This window comes from Mastigoproctus giganteus, chromosome 8, assembly GCF_048544385.1.
Source record: "Mastigoproctus giganteus isolate SK-2022 chromosome 8, ASM4854438v1, whole genome shotgun sequence".
NCBI lineage: Eukaryota > Metazoa > Arthropoda > Arachnida > Uropygi > Thelyphonidae > Mastigoproctus > Mastigoproctus giganteus.
Window position 1 is genome coordinate 229,233,928 of NC_143582.1, and position 19,905 is coordinate 229,253,832.

A 19,905-nucleotide genomic window follows, 5' to 3' on the forward strand; every position below is an offset into this window, starting at 1 on the left:
GTGTGAAAGAAACACAATCTGGCAGCTAGAAGGTAATGAACAGAAAAAAGCACTCCAAACGTATTACATCCAAATGCAACAAACATTTCCATATCGATGAGATGGTATTTCAGGAATGGGTATCTTTGACTTTCAATGAGGTGCCATCAGACCCATAACCCCCAAACCTAAGTGATTTCATCATGCACTCCAGACAGCCCCTTTTAACTATAACTCTAATAAAACAACACCTTATAAATACCATCAATAGACTTCCCAATAAATCTACAATTGCTTTTATGGCTTGCCTCTATTAATGGTTAAAGTGTGTAGTGCCTTCATTGTGGAGCCCCTTCTGTCAATCTTTAATCAGATATTAAATTCTGGATCAATCCCGACAATATGGAACCACTACAGGGTACATACAACCCATACCCAAAAGAAGAAACCCTAAGGAACCTAAGGACTTCAGACCGATCTCGGTGGGCTGCACTCTATTAAAAGTGTTTGAGAAAACTATCTTATCAGCACTGATCGAACAATGCTTCTCTCATAGACCCAAACATCTGCATACCGTGGTCCCCAAAAGACCTACATATACAAACTTACTAGACACCCTGTTTAAAATTCAAACTGCTCTCAACAGTAAATCTCAGCTGGATGTCATCTTCCTTGATATTTCATCTGCTTATGATAAGCTCTCAATTCCCGCTCTCATCTACATCCTGGAAAAATACTTTGGCATTACAGGAAGCCTGCTAAAAGCCATCAACCTCATCCTTACACCAAAACAACTCATCATCAGCCATAAATCCTTCAAACAGGAGCATGTTATAACGTGGGGAGTACCGCAGGGAGGTGTCCTGTCCGGTTTATGGTTCGTCGCAGCCCTTGAACCTTTCCTCGCAAGGTACACTGATTTCTCATCATATGTAGACGACCTCAAATTATACATAACATCTAAAGACGCTGAACAAACTCGCCTGATAAATCAGTGAGGCTCCATCCTGATCGACAGCCTTGTAGCCTATCTACTGCAAAAAGGTCTGGAACTAAACATATCAAAATCGGCTCAAATTACCTTTACAAAAAAGACATCACAAACTATCACAACAGATTACAGATAAGGAAAGTGAAGTCTCACAGTGACTTCGGCATCACTTGGGACGAGGGCCTCACTTTTCAGACCCATTTTATGACCATTAAATCGAACACTTTCTCTGCAATATGGGCAATTCGACAATAGCTGACGGGGTTATTGAACGGGGTCGATGTAGTCCAGCAATGCCTACAATCTATCGCACCATATGCATCGCCAATCTGGTCTTCTGCCCCGACATCGTACATAAACAGATTCCTGGTAGTCAAATACTGGGTAATGTGATGGACGAACAGGGTCTGGGCAATGCATTCACTATCTCCATTACTGTTTATATATACCAACTTAAATATTACTCCCTGGAGAGTTCACATTGCATCCAGGAATATTCTTCTTCTTTCTCAGATGCTTACCTGTGTGATTGACGCCTCCAGTCTTTGAGGACTTATCTCTACTCCATGAGCTGGACACAGTAATGACAACCCCTACCTACCATTACATTCTATACTATTCAGCCTGTGCTGTCTGAAGAATTTTTCCCTAACAACGTAGTCAACTTTTTCAATTCATTGGCAATAAACCCTGTAAAATACTCCAAAAGCAAGCATTACAGAGTGAAAAGCCTCTCTGAAATGCACAGCTTATTTGAACTATATTAACCCAGGGGCTCACATCTGGTGAGTATGGGCCTGGCACACCCAGGGTCCTCAGCTGGATATCATCATTCTTCTCTTTTTTGGTGATTTCCCTTCTCTCTCTCTCTCTTTCTCTCTCTCTCTCTCTGGGTGAATTTTTTTTTTTTTGGCTGGCGCAGCAAAAGCCTTAGACTTCCTTGCACCATATAGCTAATGATGATAATAATAATATTATAATCTTGTCAATAATTGCATTTTGTGAACAATATTGTAAAGACTGTAAATAATTCTAATTCTTGCATTTTTGTACACCCTTCTTATATTGTAAATAATTGTAATTTTTTTATTTTTGTACACCCTTCTAGCCAGTCGGCTGTGTATAAGAGATGAAAGCAAACACTTGCTACTTTAATAAATCGATTTAATAATAATAAAAAATATTAGTATTATGTATGTTTCTAATATTCTCTTAGTTCCCCCCGCCTCTGAGACTAAAAGAATATTAGAAACAGGTAGATACTGATATTTGGTGAAACTCTTTCACGATGACCTTAATATACTGTCTACCTACTGTAGTACCCTAATCTAAAAAATACTGAACAATTCAGCCTCATTTCATCTCTCTTCTATACTTGATATTATTTTTTGAGAGGAGGAGGAAAAAACATTCTTTCTTACATAACTATTCAAATTTGTTCTTCTGAGCATGGAATTGATGATATGTTCACTTTACACTCATATCATCATCCCAAAAACCCCATGCATTTTACAATAAACTGTTGGCTAGATATCCATTAACATATCCATATCTCCTTTACCTGAAGTTGGCACTATTCAAAGACTTGAATAGTTACAGTATCAAGGAGAATAGTGTTCACATTCCCCAATACACACTTTAATCTACCATACTATTTTTTATTAATTTGCCCTTTTTCTAAAAATCTTTCTTAGTACCAATCCAGCAATTTCAAACCTGTGGTCTGCAGGCTTCTAAAAGATCCACTAAGAAACCACTATGTATTCCTTGAATTTATTAATAATCACTCACTAATGAAGCTATAATCATAGTACAAATTTTTAATTTGTTAGTTGTCAACAAATATTTGATATTCAAAGAATAAAATTACATTATGAAAGGATGGTTTGCCTAAGGATTATCCATATTTAGTATTAGCCATATAGTGCAAGGAAGTCACAGGCTTTCACAGGCTTTTGCTGAACTGGCCAAAAAAAAATTATGCACTTCCCTCCTCACATAGGTAACTATCCAGTTGACCTTTAACAATTTAACTTAAGAATAAAGCAAAGTTCCTAAATTTTTTTTTAAAAAATGTTGTTTTTTTTTAAATAAACAAAAGCCTCAATATTTACATTCACTGCCTTTTTGAAAGGTTGTTTTGGACAGAATTGTGGCTGTCAGTGTATGAAAGTTTTACAGCATCATAAATTCAAGTTCCTGTCATCTTACTTGGTATCACAGCTTATCTAACCTTTCCAACAATAGTTCACTTTCAAAAAGACTCAAAAAAGACTGAGCCAGCCTCTTAATTAGAATTTCAAAAACTATTTCATTAGTGACTGCTGTCATTTCATGTCAGCAATTAAATTTAACTGTTTATAAACAATTAAAATAATTAATAGATTCCACCATACAGAAAAGGCTCAATTTATCTATCATTTTTAAACTTACCCATTCACAGAATTAAAGATATGTTCATAGTAATTCCTTTTTTCCTGCACACTGATAAAAAAAATATATAGTATGAATAAATAATATACCATTTTAATTAATTATTTAATACATTAATTCAAAAATTAGTCTACACATAGAGGTGGCTAAATAATTTTTTGGGATTCTAAGCAAAAATAAAGCTGTCACATTAAGGTTATTTACAGTATATGCTAACTAGATATATGAATCAGAGCTGTAATACTCAATATGTTCTACGTTGATAACAATATTAGTAAATTAATAAGAGGAGTTTACCTCAATATAGTACGTGGAACACTTCCGTATGATACCCTCCAGAAATTAAAACGGAAAAAACGAAAAAATCGAAAACTTACCGGTACATTAAAGTAAAATATAAATAATTAAATAATTAAAGTAAAATATAAATAATTAAATAATTAAAGTAAAATATAAATAATTAAATAATCAATTTAACACAATTCAAAATCAATTTAAAACAATTAAAATTCAAATTAACGCAATTAAAAGAATCTAACGAAAATCGTTTTGAATATTTTCGTTAGATTCTTTTAATTGCGTTAATTTGAATTTTAATTGTTTTAAATTGATTTTGAATTGTGTTAAATTGATTATTTAATTATTTATATTTTACTTTAATGTACCGGTAAGTTTTCGATTTTTTCGTTTTTTCCATTTGAATTTCTGGAGGGTATCATACGGAAGTGTTCCACGTACTATATTGAGGTAAACTCCTCTTATTAATTTACTAGTATATGCTAACACACAATGGGTATAAATTGACACCTACAATAGTATATAGTTTTCCTACCCAGTTAACTGTGACTGCCTTCTTTTTTATTGTATGTATTTTTATGCAGAATGGAGGTTTCTCCTAAATTAGAATTTAATGATATGATTTCGAACTTTTTTTATCGGAAAAGTTTCAAAATTCACTTTGTAAAAAAATAAAACCATTCAAGAAGAAAAATTAAAATGAAAACATTATGGCAGTATTGTTGTTTGGCAATGCACCTGCATAATATTCTGAAATTTTATCATACAAATGAGGAAAATATCAAGTGCTTTTTTCAACATTAAAAATCACAGCCAAATTACATTCTGTGCCACTGGGAGCCATATTTGCTATATACATTTGTATCAAAGTAAACAATTGAAGAACAGTATCAATATATATATATTTTTTTTCTTTGATAAGAAGAAAAGGCAGCGGTCATCATTAAAAGTTATATAAGAAGTACTATTTATAGCTGGGCTATTTATATACAATTTATATACAATGCTATTTATATACAATGAAGAAACGCAGAGTAAAGTTGTAAGTGCCCCTTTTTAAATAAGGATTCTTTTAGCTTGAATGACATTTTGGTGTTTACTTTTTGTGCAATTTATTCTTCAGAGCTGTTCAGGAGGTCCCATTCAAACAGGGGTCATTCCACAATGATCTCCCTTTAATATATTTAAAGTGCCATGGGGAGGAGTGATTTTAATGGAATCCTACCAAATACTGTTATTTTAAGACATAGTTCTGGATGTGTCAATGATTTGTTGTTTCTATAAGTAGGTAATCTCATTTCAAACAACAGACCATTTTTGATGGACCAGCTATATGCATCACTGTACGACAAAGAAAAAAAGTTTACGAACAGGTTATTATTATTATTAGCCAGAGAGAGAGAGAGAGAATGAGAATGAATTACAAGGGAATCGCCAAGGAAGAGAAGAATGATGGTATCCAGCTCAGGACCCTGGATGTGCCAAGCCCATAATCACAATGTGAGCCCTGGGATTAGGTTGTTCTCTTAAAGAGTGTAAAACCAGAAAGAGTGGAGAAGGAGGCTGGTTCATATCTTTCTTTGGCAGCAATGGATTAGGACCATCTTGCTACCAATGATATCCAGTCTGATCATTAGATCCAGATGACTGGTTTGTCAATCCATTATTGCTCATATTCATCCTGAAAGGAGTACTTTTTCCTTTCAGACTTCTGGCCCCACCACGAGGCAGGAGTGGTGCTACTAGTGACTAAGAGGCTGGAGAAGTTAATAGGCTAATAAACAAAAAGAAATAAAAGAAGGTGGAGTTAAAGTTAGAATATATAAAAATATATTCTAACAATTACATAATTGTAAAATTACATACCAACTAAGAAATATTGTTCAAGGTTTAGGCCTAAATGGATATCAGATGAACTAATGAGACATATGGCAAAGAAAAATGCTTGGGATACATATAAATTAACACATGACACAGAAGCCTATGATAGATATAAGTTGATCTGTAACCAAGTTACAAAGGAGATTAGGCAGGCGAAGGCAGATTACGAGAAATCTTTGGCAAGGGATGCAAAGAAAAACAGCAAACAGTTCTTTATTTATGTAAACTCTAGAAGGAAGCGGATGAATCAGATTGGTCCACTTGATATCGATGGGTCAACTGTTGATGATCCTGCTCAGGTAGCTAACAAACTAAATTAATATTTTGCATCGACATTCACATATGAGGAGTTATTCAATGAGGGGAATGCCAGAGGTGTATTCAACTCTGGCAGTAAGCTAGATAATCTTGTAATAACTGAGAGTAAAGTGGAGGAGAAATTGTTGAAGATAAACACAAGAAAGGCACCTGGGGTGGATGGGATCTATCCAGTTATATTAAAGGAGGCAGCAAAGGATGTAAGCAAACCCTTAGCCATAATTATGAGAGCTTCCTTGGACTCAGGGGAGGTACCCATGGACTGGAGATGTGCAAATGTGACCCCAATTCACAAAGGAGGATCAAAGGCTGACACAAGTAATTATAGACCTGTGAGTTCAACTTCTCTTCCCAGAAAATTAATGGAGGCACTGGTTAAAGAAGCACTGCAGGATCATCTAGACAAGACTTCAGTTATAGCTTGGACACAGCATGGTTTTGTTAAAGGGAAGTCTTGCTTGACCAATTTGATTGGATACTTTGATGCAGTCACAAAAGAACTGGATGCAGGGAATAACTTTGATATTATATACTTGGATCTTAGAAAGGCTTTTGATACTGTTGCACATGGAAGACTGCTGCACAAATTGGAGCAGTGTGGCATTGGAGGCAAATTGCTGCTATGGATAAAGGGGTGGTTGAGGGGGAGAAGACAGAGAGTGGTAATCAATGGACACTGCTCATCGTGGACTAATATTATTAGTGGAGTCCCTCAGCGTTCAGTGTTGGGTCCATTATTGTTTTCTGTATTTATAAATAATATTGATGATGGTATATCAAGCTTAATGTCCAAGTTTGCAGACGATACAAAGGTTGGCAGGGTTGTTAAGGACACTACTGACGGTGTGCTGCTGCAACAGGATCTGGAAAGGTTGAGCAGATGGGCTGAGAGGTGGCAAATGAAGTTTAACATTGACAAATGTAAAGTACTACATATGGGAAACAGCAACCCCAGAGCAACGTATCAACTCTGTGGTACTACACTGACAGTGGTAGAGAATGAAAAGGACCTGGTGATTATTGTGCAGAGCAATAAGTGTGTACTGTATACAGGTCTGGAGGCCTCATTTCAAGAAGGATGTAGAGCTGCTGGAACGAGTACAGAGAAGGGAACAAGGTTAGTGAATGGAATAAAGAGTTGCTCTTACGAAGAAAGGCTTAAGTTTTGCAAATTACAGTGTCTGGAGACTAGGCGCCGGCGAGGTGATCTGATAAAGCCTTGAATGGTTTGAGCATGCTCAATGCTGATGGGATTCTGCCTCTTGCTCAGAATAATCACCTGAGAGGGCATAAATTCAAATTGAGGAAAGACAGATGTAGAATAGATGTCCCGAAATTTGCCTTTAGCCAGCGGGTAGTTGGTTGGTGGAACAGACTTCCATCCCTTGTTGTGGAAGTTGATAGCCTAAATAAATTTAAGGCTCAGCTGGACAGGTATTTCGAACGAACTGAGGCGTGAAGTGGAAGTTTTTTTTTTCTGGCTGATGCTGCATAAGCTTGCTTTCTTGCATCATATGCCTCTGCTAATGCTATATAGGCTTAAAACAACAAATAGAACAAAGGAATATTTACAAAATATAAAATCACTGATTTATCACTTTTAGATTGTTTTTTTTTTTTTTTTTTATTGTTAATTGCTTGCCATTTTGCAGGCTGAAAATCCTAAGATAATTTCACAGTCCCTAGATAAATCCTTACGCCTTCCACCAGATTCCAAAGAGTATGCCCACCCACCCTCAGCATTTTCACACAGTTGTTCTTGCGAAAATATTTGAAATGGTCCACATATACTAGACGGACAGCCCCATTACTTTATGTTGAGGATTAAAACATATCCTGATAATGAGAATGAACACAATATGATGCATAAATAAGATACACTAGCCAATAAAAAATATTTTTTGTCATACCTCTGCAATGAAAATATGTGATTCTGGAGGAAATAATTCTCTGATTCCAAAATCACTATAAAAAGTCTCTATCATGTCTACATAAAAAGTTGTACCAATGTTTAATATCAAAATAAAGGGATATATTCGTATAATTCAAGTTTGTAATACAAGTGTAAACAAATATTATACATTCTATTACATGTTTGGAGGAGACGATACAACCCTGAGAACACGTCACAATCAGTTAATACTTGAAAAGCCTTGGCACAGCCTACAAAAATCCTTACCAAAAATGCTAAGTGTGCTCTCTTCAAATAGTAAATTGATCGGAATTCGAACCTAAGAACCATAGGTAGAAGTCTGATTATGTTTATCACAAGAAAACCGAGGCCAGAATCAATTGCTAAAATTAAGAGAATTAGCTTATATCTGTTAAAATAAATCAGTATAACATTACTGGCTAGATTATGGAAAACTGGCATAATTTGGTAAAACGTAACTCCTTCTAAATTTAATAACTGTGATGTGGTGATTTTTGAAATCTACGCATAAAAATTGGATAAAAACAGCATTTAAGTTTTTGGAGGTAAAAATCATGTTGGCTAGTGTAATTAACACAGAAAAAAATCTTATAAATTAATACCCTATAAATTTAATAAAATACTGACTAAAAGAATAACAAATATTAAAATTATGATCATCAATTACTTACAAAACAGGCACAACTCGAGCACCAGCTGACTCTATATATTTAACATAAGATGCAGCAATATAACTATCTCCATAGTGGGCAAGGCTTCCATATGTTTCCTGGGCAACAATACCTAAATACAACACATAAATTAGATAATGATTATTCAAATACCATTGAAATATAAAACTGCTCATGTGGAAGGTAAATGTCATATAATAAAGATCATAAATGGAAGCATCACGTATGAACCTGAAATTAGAAAATATATAATCCTTACTCACTTTTGATACGTAACAAAAAGGGATATTATTCCAACTCAGAAACATATCTAAGAAAAAAAAGAATATAATTGCCATTTCATCCTAACCCTTAACAATTCTATCTACAGATTTACTCAACAAGTACAGGTCAATGTTGAAAAAAAGTTGCAAGTTAGGGTTGAATGTGAAAGTGTCTGCAATTCTGCCCAGACACAATAGGAGTAAGTATATGATGAGAGCCTTGTTGATCAATTCAGCCCTGGCTAAATTTGCCTTTAGCCAGCTGGTGGTTGATTGGTGGAACAAATTTCCATATTTTGTTGTGGAAGTTGACAACCTAAGTAAATTTAAGCCTGAGCTGGACAGGAATTTGGAATGAATGGAGGGGTGAAATGGGATGTTTATTTATTTTTTTGGTTGATGCTGCATAAGCTTGCTTTCTTGCATCATATGCCTCTACTAATGCTAATGATGCAGAAAGAGTTAGCATTAGCATTAATAGAGGCATATGATGCAAGAAAGCCAGTTTATGCAGCATCAGCCAAAAAAAACCTTCCACTTCACTCCTCCGTTCATTCGAAATACCTGTGCAGCTGAGCCTTAAATTTATTTAGGCTATCAACTTCCACAACAGGGGATGGAAGTCTGTTCCACCAACCAATTACCCGCTGGCTAAAGGCAAATTTCCACACATCTATCCTACATCTGTCTTTCCTCAATTTGGATTTATGCCCTCTCAGGTGATTATTCTGAGCAAGAGGAAGAATCCCATCAGCATGCTCAATGCAGAGCATGCTGATGGGATTCAAGCCTTTATACACCACTATCAGATCACCTCGCCGGTGCCTAGTCTCCAGACACTGTAATTTGCAAAACTTAAGCCTTTCATTGTAAGAGCAACCCTTTGTTGAATTCACTAATCTTGTTGCCCTTCTCTATACTCATTCAGGCAGCTCTACATCCTTCTTGAAATGAGGCCTCCAGACCTGTATACAGTACTCAAGGTGTGGCTTGACCATTGCCTTATACAAGGGAATAATCACCTCCTTATCCCTGCTAAAAAAATTCCTGTATATCATTGACAAGACACCATGAGGTAGTCTTGCAGCCCGTCTGCACTGCTCAGAAAACTTCATATCTGCCTGCACAATTACTCCAAGGTCCTTTTCATTCTTTACCACTGTCATTGTAGTACCACAGAGTTGGTACGTTGCTCTGGGGTTACTGTTTCCCATATATAGTACTTTACATTTGTCAATGTTAAACTTCATTTGCCACCTCTCAAAGCCCATCTGCTCAACCTTTCCAAATCCTGTTGCAGCAGCATAGTGTCAGTAGTGTCCTTGACAACCCTGCCTACCTTTGTATCGTCTGCAAACTTCTACATTAAGCTTGATATACCATCATCAATATTATTTATAAATACAGAAAACAATAATGGACCCAACACTGAGCCTTGAGGGACTCCACTAATAATATTAGTCCACGACGAGCAGTGTCCATTGATTACCATTCTCTGTCTTCTCCCCCTCAACCATCCCTTTATCCACAGCAGCAATTTGCCTCCAATGCCACACTGCTCCAATTTGTGCAGCAGTCTTCCATGTGCAACATAACGCCTCCTCTCTTCCTATCCTGTCTATCCTTTCTGTTCACATTATACTCCACAAATTCCAGTTCTGCATTCCTTATATTAATCCAGGGGCTCACATCTGGTAAGTATGGGCTTGGCACACCCAGGGTCCTCATTCTTCAGTCCATCATTCTTCTCTTTCTTGGTGATTCCTTTCTACTTCTGACTCTGTTTTGCTCTCTCTCTCTCAGGGTAACTCGGAAATTTTGTTTTGGTTAATGCAGCATAAGCCTCAGGCTTCCTTGCGCCATATGGCTAATAATAATAATATCTGTGTGACACCACGTCTCTGATATCCTAACAATATCTGCCTTTGATGTTTTGAGCAATACCTGAAATTCATCAAATTTATTTACCAAACTCCTAGCATTAGTGTACACGCAAGTATACATGCACCTGTTCCTATTTTTAACTACCCTAACACAACCCATGTGTTTACTTGTATCGCAATGACTCCCAGCAGTCTCTGAAATACCCTGCATCTTGTTTTCCAGGATGCTGCTCATTGCAATAGAAGCAGTGCAAGAATCACTTTCACCTCTGCCAGCGGCTACTGTTAATCGATTAGTCCTTGTTATCCCCCCCCCCCCCAAGCTAGCAGTTTTTCAACCCACCTAACACTGCCTCGATAGCATCAGCAATATTCTTGCACCCTCTCTATTTAAGTGCACCCTGTAGAAGCCGTCTCTCTTGTTAACAAGTACAGACCAGGCTGAAAAAAATTCTACCCCTTGAGCCTTGCACAATCTTTCTAGGGTCGAATTGATCGACAAGGCTCTCATCACATACTCCCTCCTATCGTGTCTGTGCAGAATTGCAGACACTTTCAAATTCAACCCTAATTCATGGCTTTTTTTTAAACAGTGATCTATACTTGTTAAGTAATTCTGCCGGTCTCCTACTCTTAATATCATTAGTAGCTCTTGTAAAAATGCATAGATCATGCCAAGAAAAATTCTACCCCAAAACATCACATGAATAGTAAGAATACCACCCACCAAGGCATTTTTATAATAAACAGCATAACTATTTTATGTTTTTATGTTGTATTTATCCTAGATTTTGCCAGTAGGGACATGCCACATCTTGAGTACTGCATACATGTCTAAAAGTCTCATTTGTAAAAATATGTGGATCTGTTGGAGCAGGTGAAAAGAAGGGAACCAGGCTTGTGGGAGCAACAAATGGATGCTCTTATGAGGAAAGGCTTCAGTTCTTCAAATTGCAGCATCTGGAGACTAGACACAATGGACTGAACAAGCTTAATGCTAATGACATTCTTCCTGTTGTCACAATGGGTTGAACAAGCTTAATGCTAATGACATTCTTCCTGTTGACTGAACTACACACAAGGGGAGACAAATTCAAATTTAGGAATGATGGTTACAGAACATGTGTGCAAGTTTGCCTTCAGCCTACAGGCTGAAGGCAAACTTCCACACATTTGAACAAATTGTTTGAACAAATTTCCAACTGATGTTGTGCCATTGGGTATTTTGAACAAATTTAAGAAATTATTACATGGGTAGCAGAAAACCCAGTAATTGTGCAGTACTACACTCAGGGTAGTGGAGAATGAAAAAGACTTGCGGGTAATTGTGTCGTCAGATATGAAATTTTCAGAGCAGTGCAAACAGACTGCCAGGGTAATCTTGTCAATGATATACAGGAACTTTGCTAGTGGGGATAAGGAGGTGATTATCCCTTTGTATAAGGCTATGGTCAGGTCGCACCTTGAATACTGGTCTTGAGGCATTTTAGGAAGGTTGTGGAATTGCTGGAACAAGTACAGAGAAGGGCAATGAGAGTGATGGGGGGAACAAAGGAGTGCTCTTACAAAGAAAGGCTTAAGTCCTGCAAATTGCAGGGTCTGGAGACTAGGCACCTGTGGAGTGATCTGATTCAGGTTTATAAAGCTTTCAATGGTTTGAGCAACCCAATGCTGATGGGATTCTTCCTCTTGCTGAGACCACAAGCATGAGGGGGCACACAATCAAACTGAGGAAGGCCAGTTGCAGAAATTTGCCTTTAGCCAGCTTGTGGTTGATTGCTGGAACAAACTTCCATCTGTCATTGTGGAAGTTGATAGCTAAAATAGATTCAAGGAAAAACTGGCTAAACTTTTGGAGTGAATGGATAGGGTTTTTTTTTGCTGATGAGCTTGCTTTCTTGTGTTATTTGTTACTAATATTCAGCATCCCCAGGAACTCACACCTGGTGAGTATGGGCTTAGCACAACCAAGGTCCTGAGCTGGATATCATCATTCTTCCATTTCTTGGCGATTTCCTTCTACTTTTGACTCTCTCTCTCTCTCAGGGTAACTTGGGATTTTTTTTTTTTTTTTTTTTTTTTTTTGGCTGTTGCAGCATAAGCTTCAGGCATTCTGGCACCATGTAACTAATAATAATAATAACTATAACAATGTATGGCATCACTGAAAGTTGACAATGGCGGGAGAAAGTCAAGGCAGTGCAGACAAGTACAGGCCAATTAGAGGAGCTACAACATGATTATTTCATGATGTAGCTCTATATCATAATTATTTCATTTTTATTAGGCCTCAGCCAATCTTAAAAATAACTGGCTGAGCTTGTTGTGAAAACATGCTATTATACATAGTCGCTTAAAAGCTCACAGGATTTTTTTTCCCCCTAAGATTAAAGCATGCCTGTAGGTTTTTTTTATAAATTAATCTATAAGCCTCATAATGGTAAAGGAAGAAACAAAAGTCTGGCGTCAGCCACTACAAGCACTTGGCCAACTACCAAAGAGTACCACTTTGAATTTTCAGTTCCTGAAAGCTTGCAGAAGTCACTACTGCACGTAGTAGTAGTGGCATGTGATGCAAGAAAGCAACTGTATGAGCTTATGCAGCATCAGCCAAAAAAAATCACGCCATTCCCTCCAAATGCCCATCCAGTTCCTCCTTAAATTTATTTAACCTATGAACTTCCACAACGACAGATGGAAGTTTGTTCCAGCAATTAACCACCCGCTGGCTAAAGGCAAATTTCTGCACATATATTCTACATCTGTCCTTTCTTAATTTGAATTTATGCCCCCTTAGGTTCGTAATCTGAACAAGTGGACAGATCCCATCAGAATTCAGTGTGCTCAACCCATTCAAGGCCTTATACCCCACAATCAGATCATCGCGCAGGTGCCTAGTCTCCAGCCACTGCAATTTGCAGAACTTAAGCCTCTCTTGATAAGAGGATCCCTTCATTCCCCTCACCAATCTTGTTGCCCTTCTCTGTACACGCTCAAGCAAATCTACATCCTTCCTAAAATGAGGCCTCCAGACCTGTACGCAGTAATCAAGGCGTGGCCTGACCATTGCCTTATACAGAGGGGACAATCACCTCCTTTTCCCTGCTAGCAAAATTCCTATATATCATTGACAAAACCCCATGACCTGCCCTGGAAGCCTGTCTGCATTGCTCAGAAAACTTCATATCTGACTGCACAATTACTTCCAGGTCTTTTTCATTTTCTACCACCTTAAGTGTAGTACCACACAGTTGATACGTTTCTCTGGGGTTACTTCTATGCAGTACTTTGCATTTGTCAAAGTTGCCACTTCTTAGCCCATCTGCCCAAATTATCTAGATCCTGTTGCAGTAGCACACTGCCATTACTGTCATTAACAACCCTGCCAACCTTTGTATCATCTGCAAACTTCGACATTAAGCCTGATATACCTTCATCAATATCATTAATAAATATACAAAACAACAGAGTAACCAACACCGAACCCTGTGGGACTCCACTAATAACATTAGTCCATGAAGAGCAGCACCCATTGATTACCTCCCTCTGTCTTCTCCCACTCAACCATCCTTTTATCCATTGTAGCAACTTACCCTTAATACCATTCTGCTCCAATTTGTACAATGGTCTTCCATGTGCAACAGTGTCAAAAGCTTTCCTGAAATCCAAATATATGATATCAAAATTATTTTTTGCATCCAGTTCCTTTGTAACCACATCATAATATCCTATCAAATTTGTCAGACAAAACTTTCCCTTAACAAATCCATGCTGTGTTTAAATTATTGCTAGAGTCTTGTCTAGATGATCCTGCAATACATCTTTAACCAGTGATTGCATTATTTTACCCAGAACAGAAGTTAAACTAACTGGTCTATAATTACTCTTATCACCCTTCGATCCCCCTTTGTGAATTGGGGATACATTCTAGCAGGGATAAGGAGGTGATTATTCCCTTATATAAGGCAACGGTCAGGCCACACCTAGAGTACTGTATACAGGTCTGGAGGCCTCATTTCAAGAAGGATGTAGAGATGCTGGAACGAGTACAGAGAAGGGAAACAAGATTAGTGAATGGAACAAAGGGGTGCTCTTACGAAGAAAGGCTTAAGTTTTGCAAATTACAGTGTCTGGAGACTAGGCACCAGCGAGGTGATCTGATAGAGATGTATAAAGCCTTGAATGGTTTGAGCATGCTCAATGCTGATGGGATTCTTCCTCTTGCTCAGAATAATCACCTGAGAGGGCATAAATTCAAATTGAGGAAAGACAGATGCAGGATAGACGTGCGGAAATTTGTCTTGAGCCAGCGGGTAGTTGGTTGGTGGAACAGACTTCCATCCCGTTGTGGAAGTTCATAGCCTAAATAAATTTAAGGCTCAACTGGACAGGTATTTCGAACGAACGGAGGGGTGAAGTGTAAGTGGGTTTTTTTTTTTTTTTGGTTGATGCTGCATAAGCTTGCTTTCTTGCATCATCATATGTTTCTTGCAGCATCTCTACTAATGATAATTTACACATCTCCAGTCTGTGGGGACCTCCCCTGAGTCCAAGGATGATCTCATAATTATGGCTAAGGGTTTGCTTAGTTGCTTTGCTGCCTCCTTTAATATAACTGGATAGATCCCATCCACCCCAGGTGCTTTTCTTATGTTTAACTTCAACAATTTCTCCTCCACTTTGCTCTCAGTTATTACAAAATCATTAAGCACCCTGCTACAATTTGATAACCTTCTGCCATTTTCAAACCTTAATAACTCCTCATGTGTGAATGTAAATGAAAAATACTCATTCAGTTTGTTTGCTATCTGAGCAGGATCATCAACAGTCGAACCATCATCGATATCAAGTGGACCAATCAGATTCATCCCCTTCCTTTTAGAGTTTATATAAGTAAAGAAATTCTTGCTGTTTTTCTTAGCATCTTTTGCCATAGATTTCTCGTAATCTGCCTTCGCCTGCCTAACCTCCTTTGTGATCTGATTACAGACTAGCTTATATCTGCCGTATGCTTCTGAGTCGCTTGATAATTTATATGCATCCCATGCATTTTTCTTCTCTGTCATGAGTCTCATTAGTTCATTTGATAACCATTTAGGCCTAAACCTTGAACAATATTTCTTAATAGGTATGAAACTTTTAGTGGCATCAACGATTAATTCCTTGAATGCTTCCCACTTAGACTTTCCTGTTGTTAACATCGTCAGTTGATCCCACTATACAGAATTTAAAAACTGTCTGAGACCACTGTACTCACCTTTATGGAAGCAAAAACCCTTTCCTTTACCCCTGATGGTAATTATATTTTTAGGTAAATCCCACATCAGTACACTGTGATCACTGCCACCTAGTGGTTCTTTTATCTGCAAATTGTTAATACACGAATGATCACTGCTGATAACCAGATCAAGAGTATTACCCTCTCTGGTTGCCTCTCAAACATGCTGCTGCAGAAAACAATCATCCAATAAATCCACAAAAGTCTTACTAGTGTGTGACCAACCCACAGATATTAACTTCCCAGTCAATATCTGGGAAGTTAAAACCCCCATTATAAGACACTAACTCACTCTATTTCTCTGTACAGTTGTTCATTGTTCTCAATCGAGTCATTAGGCCTTTAACACATTCCTACTCTTATTTTTGCTTTCGCAGTGCTTATGTCACACCAAACTGACTCAACAGTGCATTGTTCATCTATATCAACTGGATGCACTTCTTTTGACTTTGTTTTTCTTAATTAATAGCATAACTCCTCCCTTCCTATCCTTTCTGTCCACATTGTACTCCCCAGATTCCAGTTCTGCATTCCTTATATCTGTGTGACACCACGTCTCTGCTATCTCAACAATATCCGCCTTTGATATCTTGACCAACACTTCACGTTCCCAGCAAGTTTGTCAATTAGACCAGCTACTATCATTTTGGCCAATGTGCTATACCCTACCCCGCCGTTATAGGAATTAATTTAAAATTAATATCTTATTAATACTGTTCCTTACCTATTATGGGAGAATTATTTACAATTTTTGAATTCCCAGCAGCACAACTACAACTGTTTATACCGAACTGAAGTATGAAAATAAGAAAGTACCACATTATAGTAAAAAAAAATTGTAGGTTCATTCAGTGGGCCGTAACGTAACAATAAAACATCACGCCAAGAAATGTGATTATTAAATAGAGATAATGCGGAACCTCACTGCTATCAGTTAATATCATCTCTCCATTGACACATCGCAAATATGTACTTATCGTCAATGTTCATGATTGAGCAATTTTTTCCCTCTCTTACATATTATGCGTAACTGAGCCAAGGGCGCAGCTTTCACGTTTTTTTGACGTTTTAAAATTGCATGCGGTTTTGACGTTTGCATGATATATGCAAACGTCAAAACCGCATGCAATTTCAAAAGTATTGTATAAACATACGAGATAAGAACGTATAAACATACGTTCAGATGGGAAAAATATTAAGATGGCTTTATCGTGAACAAACCAATAAGGAAAAGTTTGTATTTTTTTTTTTTTTTTTTTTGGCTGGTGCAGCATAAGCCTCAAGCTTCCTTGCACCATATGGCTAATAATAATAATAATGTCCTGTATGCAATAGAATACACGATTGACACCGATGAGTTTTTATAAACATGTCCGTGACTATCAAAATATGCGAAGATACATGATTTTTCGCCGACCAGCAAACCCAAATCCACCAAAGAATACACACAATATATATGGCCCCTACAATTAAAAAAATAATAATAATAAATAAATAATGGCAAAATAAGAGAAACCAACTGCTAATGGCTGGATGAAAAAGAAACAGTCATATATTATTATTATTATTATTATTATTATTATTATTATTATTATTATTATTATTATTAGCCATATGGTGCAAGGAAGCCCGTGGCTAATGCTGCACCAGCCAAAAATTAGCATTAGCATTAGTAGAGGCATTTGATGCAAGAAAGCAAGCTTATGCAGCATCAGCCAAAAAAAAAAGAAAAAAAAAGAAACCACTTTCACTTCACCCCTCTGTTCGTTCAAAATACCTGTCCAGCTGAGCCTTAAACTTATTTAGGCTATTAACTTCCACGACAAGGGATGGAAGTCTGTTCCACCAACCAACCACCCGCTGGCTAAAGGCAAATTTCCGCACGTCTATCCTACATCTGTCTTTCCTCAATTTGAATTTATGCCCTCTCAGGTGATTTTTCTGAGCGAGAGGAAGAATCCCATCAGCATTGAGCATGCTCAAACCATTCAAGGCTTTATACACCTCTATCACATTACCTCGCTGGTGCTAATGGTTGACACTGTAATTTGCAAAACTTAAGCCTTTCTTCGTAAGAGCACCCCTTTGTTCCATTCACTAATCTTGTTGCCCGTCTCTGTACTCGTTCCAGCAGCTCTACATCCTTCTTGAAATGAGGCCTCCAGACCTGTATACAGTACTCTAGGTGTGGCCTGACCATTGCCTTTAACAAGGGAATAATCACCTCCTTATCCCTGCTAGAAAAATTCCTCTATATATATCATTGACAATACACCATGAGCTACTTTTGCAGCCCGTCTGCACTGCTCAGAGAACTTCATATCTGCCTGCACAACCACCCCCAGGTCCCTTTCATTCTCTACCACTGTCAGTGTAGTACCACAGAGTTGATACGCTGCTCTGGGGTTGCTGTTTCCCATGTGTAGTACTTTACATTTGTCAATGCTAAACTTCATTTTCCACCTGTCAGCCCATCTGCTCAACCTTTCCAAATCCTGTTGCAGCAGCATAGTGTCAGTAGTGTCCTTGACAACAATGCCTACCTTTGTATCGTCTGCAAACTTCGACATTAAGCTTGATATACCATCATCAATATCATTTATGAATACAGAAAACAATAATGGACCCAACACTGAGCCCTGAGAGACTCCACTAATTAAACATTAGTCCACGACGAGCAGTGTCGTGGACTAATGTTATTAGTGGAGTATTTCAGAGTTACCCTGAGGGGGAGAGAGAGAGAGAAAAGGGAATCACCAAGGAAGAGAAGAATGATGATATCCAGCTCAGGACCCAGGGTGTGCCAAGCCCATACTCACCAGATGTGAGCCCCGGGGTAGATATCCTGTGCTAAACTGAACCTCGTCCTAACATGCACAGGAATTTAATTCCTATCTAATCTCCGACTTGGATAAATTGATTTGACGAATTTTAGACATTAAATTTTACTATTACAGTTTCCTTATCCTCACTATACAAATTTGTATAGTATTAGTAGTGACAAATGATGCAAAAAAAGCAAGCTTATAAAGCATCAGCATAAAAAAAAAAAAAAAAATTTGGAAATCATCTGTTCATTCCCTCCAGTAATTTGTCCAGTTCTGACACGAATTTATTCAAACTACACACCTCCACAAAAATACATAGACGTTTGTTCCAGAAATGAAATACCAGCTGGCTGAAGGCAAATTTCCACATATCCATCCTTCAACTATCCTTCCTCATTTCGAATAGGTGCCCTATCCCGTGTGTAGCCCAAGCAAGAGAAAGAATGCCATCTACAATGAGTTGATAAATTCATTCAAGGCCTTAAACACTTCAATCAGATTACCTCGCAAGGGCCCTTCTCTAGAAGCTACAATTTACAGAGCTGACACTTTCTAGGAAAGACCCCACTTCTGTTCCATTGACTAATCACGTTGCCATTTCTGAAGCAATTCCAGCCGATCGACATCGTTCCTAAAATTATCTGCAGACTTAGCATTACCATTTAGCGTTAGTAGAGGCATATGGTAGATGACTTTCATCAACCGGTGAAATACCACCACTTTGTTTATTGGAGGCTTGAAGTGGTTAAACCCATGTTTAGTCTCTAGAGAAAAGTTTCCGTCATCCACCTCCCCCATACTTCTCCTTCAAACCATGCACGGTACAGTACTATAGGTTTTGATACCTTTCGTGTTTGGGGTTTTCATAAAAAAAAAAAAAAAAAATATGATGCAAGAAAGCAAGCTTATGCAGCATCAGCCAAAAAAAAAAAAAAAAAAAAACCCACTACCCTTTCACCCCTCCATTCGTTCGAAATACCTGTCCAGCTGAGACTTAAATTTATTTAGGCTATCAACTTCCACAACAAGGATTGGACGTCTGTTCCACCAACCAACTACCCGCTGGCTAAAAGCAAATTTCCGCACATTTATTCTACATCTCCATTTCCTCAATTAGAATTTATGCCCTCTCAGGTGATTATTCTGAGCG

At 37.7% G+C, this 19,905-nt stretch overlaps 1 protein-coding gene across 1 annotated transcript in view; it reads right to left on the minus strand.

The window, feature by feature from the left end:
* LOC150082404 (gamma-glutamyl hydrolase-like) overlaps positions 1–16,757 on the minus strand; it is a 58,794-nt gene extending 42,037 nt beyond the window's left edge. Inside the window, exons 1-3 of the mRNA XM_090380510.1 lie at positions 16,652–16,757; positions 8,504–8,615; positions 3,404–3,454 (exon numbers count right to left, since the gene is read on the minus strand). Coding sequence (XP_090236636.1) covers positions 3,404–3,454; positions 8,504–8,615; positions 16,652–16,748 — 260 coding nt within the window. The 5' untranslated portion in view covers positions 16,749–16,757. The remainder of the gene's footprint in view (positions 1–3,403; positions 3,455–8,503; positions 8,616–16,651) is intronic.
* Between the last annotated feature and the right edge of the window lie 3,148 nt (positions 16,758–19,905).